The sequence below is a fragment of the Seriola lalandi genome, unplaced genomic scaffold, assembly GCF_002814215.2.
Source record: "Seriola lalandi dorsalis isolate HSWRI2012SDOR001 ecotype SW California unplaced genomic scaffold, Sedor1 jcf7180001974020, whole genome shotgun sequence".
NCBI classification, from domain to species: Eukaryota; Metazoa; Chordata; class Actinopteri; order Carangiformes; family Carangidae; genus Seriola; species Seriola lalandi.
Genome location: NW_019444686.1, coordinates 1 through 2,563, shown reverse-complemented (window position 1 = coordinate 2,563; position 2,563 = coordinate 1). Strand labels below are relative to the sequence as shown.

The 2,563-nt window shown below is 43.2% G+C and overlaps 1 protein-coding gene across 1 annotated transcript; it reads left to right on the top strand.

The window, feature by feature from the left end:
- Positions 1 to 207: 207 nt before the first annotated feature.
- On the top strand, positions 208 to 2,422 carry LOC111653354 (period circadian protein homolog 2-like; the record flags this gene model as incomplete). The annotated part of the gene is made up of 8 exons (XM_023403926.1): positions 208 to 350; positions 463 to 541; positions 649 to 755; positions 853 to 1,006; positions 1,130 to 1,244; positions 1,637 to 1,783; positions 1,968 to 2,058; positions 2,245 to 2,422. Coding segments are annotated over 8 exons (1,014 nt in total), but the record flags the coding sequence as incomplete, so codon positions are not given.
- Positions 2,423 to 2,563: the final 141 nt, after the last annotated feature.

Here is a 2,563-nt window from a genome sequence, read left to right as displayed (position 1 = left end):
TCAGCCTCTCAAGAACAGAAATTTAAGAATGTATGCATCAACATTCACACATATAGATGGAAAAATAACTACACAGCACCCCCATGTGTTCAAAATATTGAATTCCAAAATCCATGAACCTTGACTGAGAGTATTTGTGAATACTTGAATAAAGTAGACCATCCTTATTTGATTAAGTTTAATTTAACTCTTCTATCTAATTTGCAGTGGTGGTAAAGAGTGTGAGGGCAATCTGCAGTACTATCCATTCCGCATGACGCCCTACTTGATGAAGGTTCAAGACACAGAACATGCTGAAGACCAGTTTTGCTGCCTCCTCCTGGCTGAGAGGGTTCACTCTGGTTATGATGGTAAGATCCTGACTGCAGGTTCAGGATGACCAGTTATGAATCACACAAAAATCTAAGAAAGGCTTTAGCGAAAAAGCCATTTAATATCACATATCGTTTCTATTCCTTAAAGCACCCAGAATTCCAACAGACAAGCGTATCTTCACAACCACACACACTCCGAGTTGTGTGTTCCAGGATGTGGATGAGCGGTAAGCGAAATCTTGAGTATTTGCACAGAGATCACTGAGCTATGCAAGTAAGGCTCAGTTTGTACTGTTGTTAGTTAACTAACTGAGATGTGTGTTGTTTGTATCAGGGCGGTTCCTCTGCTTGGGTACCTCCCCCAGGACCTGATTGGCACACCAATCCTCCTCCACCTGCATCCCAATGACCGACCGATCATGCTGGCCATTCACAGAAAGAGTGAGCCCACAGAATTAAAAAGATGGGGAAAGAATTTCCTGCTTGTACTCCCTCAGTGTACTAACCATGTTTTGTTTTTTTTTGGCTTTGCCTGCAGTCCTTCAGTTCGCAGGGCAGCCATTTGACCATTCCTCCATCCGGTTCTGTGCACGAAACGGAGAATACATCATCCTAGACACCAGCTGGTCCAGTTTTGTCAATCCCTGGAGCCGCAAAGTTTCATTTGTCATCGGGAGACACAAAGTCCGAATGTGAGTACTAGGCTTGTAATCTCTAAGTGGAGTCCGTCATACATGTAAATCCCGAAGGAAAAAACAAGTTTTCAAAGTTGTTTGATGGAGCTTCATCCACTGATGTTTGTTGTTGTCTTACAGGGGGCCTGTGAATGAAGATGTTTTCGTGGCGCCGGGCTCCTCTGTCAGCGAGATGAAGACCATGGACTCTGACATCCAAGAGATTACTGAGCAAATCCACCGCCTCCTACTACAGGTGAGAGGCAATAAGAAATGAAAGAAAATTCAGGATGTAAAGTATAGATTATAGAGGACGGTATATTATTTAGGCTGTGTGAAATCATAGAAGCTAGCAGAGATAACGTTAATCAGAGAAGAGATGTAAATGTTAGTATACAGCTGAGGGATTAAAGCAACATCTTACTTCCAAAAAAAATATCAAATTATATTTAAAAAAATTGTAATCACAGAACACAACAGGGTGGAAGAGCAACCTTAAGACCTTCAAACCCAAAAGAGACTAAGGAACTAACCAAAAAAGTAGAGCAACACTTGGATTATTTTAGGTAGTTCGCTTTGCCTTGAGACTCAATTTCTCCATCTCTTCCATTTTTAACCTCCTTCTTCCCTCTCTTTATCTGTCACCAGCCGGTCCATAACTGTGGGTCCAGTGGCTACGCAAGTCTAAACAGCAATGATCAGCTTCTGGGCCTGTCCTCCTCTAGTGACAACCTGACCAAGAGCAAGATGCGACAGGAGGAGCAGGAGGAGGAAGTGAGCAGCAAAGCCAGACCCGTGAGTAACCCCAATACTTGCAGTTTAGAAGCGCGTGTTTCAGCCCAGTACCATAAGTGTACAGGATTATCCAACAATACTACTGGGCTGTCTGACTTTTCACAATAATTCATCATATTTTAAATTTCAGTGGAGCTTCTTTTAACAGAAGTTATACAGACTGTCTTGTGTCTCTGTTTCACAGCGAACCTTTCAGGAAATCTGTAAAGGTATTCACCTCCAGAAGAGCCAGGAGCAGCAAACAACCAAACCTGACCACAAGAAAAGAAATGGCAGTAAGTCCAGCTGATAATTGCCTGTGTAATTGTGTGTAAACAGTTGAGAGAGTGTATCGAACCCATAGAGGGAATAAGAAAGCTGATGTGTCTTTTTGTGCCTCAGTTGTTGGGAAATTGTAATATTTGTTGTATAAGTGACCCCAGCCTGCACTCGTCCCCTAACTCCTGGCCTCTCTCCAGTAGAGTCTGTACAGAAGAGCCCAGCAGTGGTGCGGCCCAAAGACTCAGCCACTTCTCTCAACTGGAGGGAGACCGGGTTGACTATGGAGGAGAGTAGGGCATCTTTGCAGGAGGAGCTGTCCCTCAATGATCAGAGTTCCTACTCCTACCAGCAGATGAGCTGTTTGGACAGTGTCATCAGGTACAAAAGCTGACATGATTTTAAGGAATGGCAACCATGATCCTGGATTGTCCAGTATAGGGGACAATGTATATCCAGATTTGTATAATTGGTATGGTAAATGCAAGCTTTAGAAACTAAGTTTTCCATCAAAGCACCAAT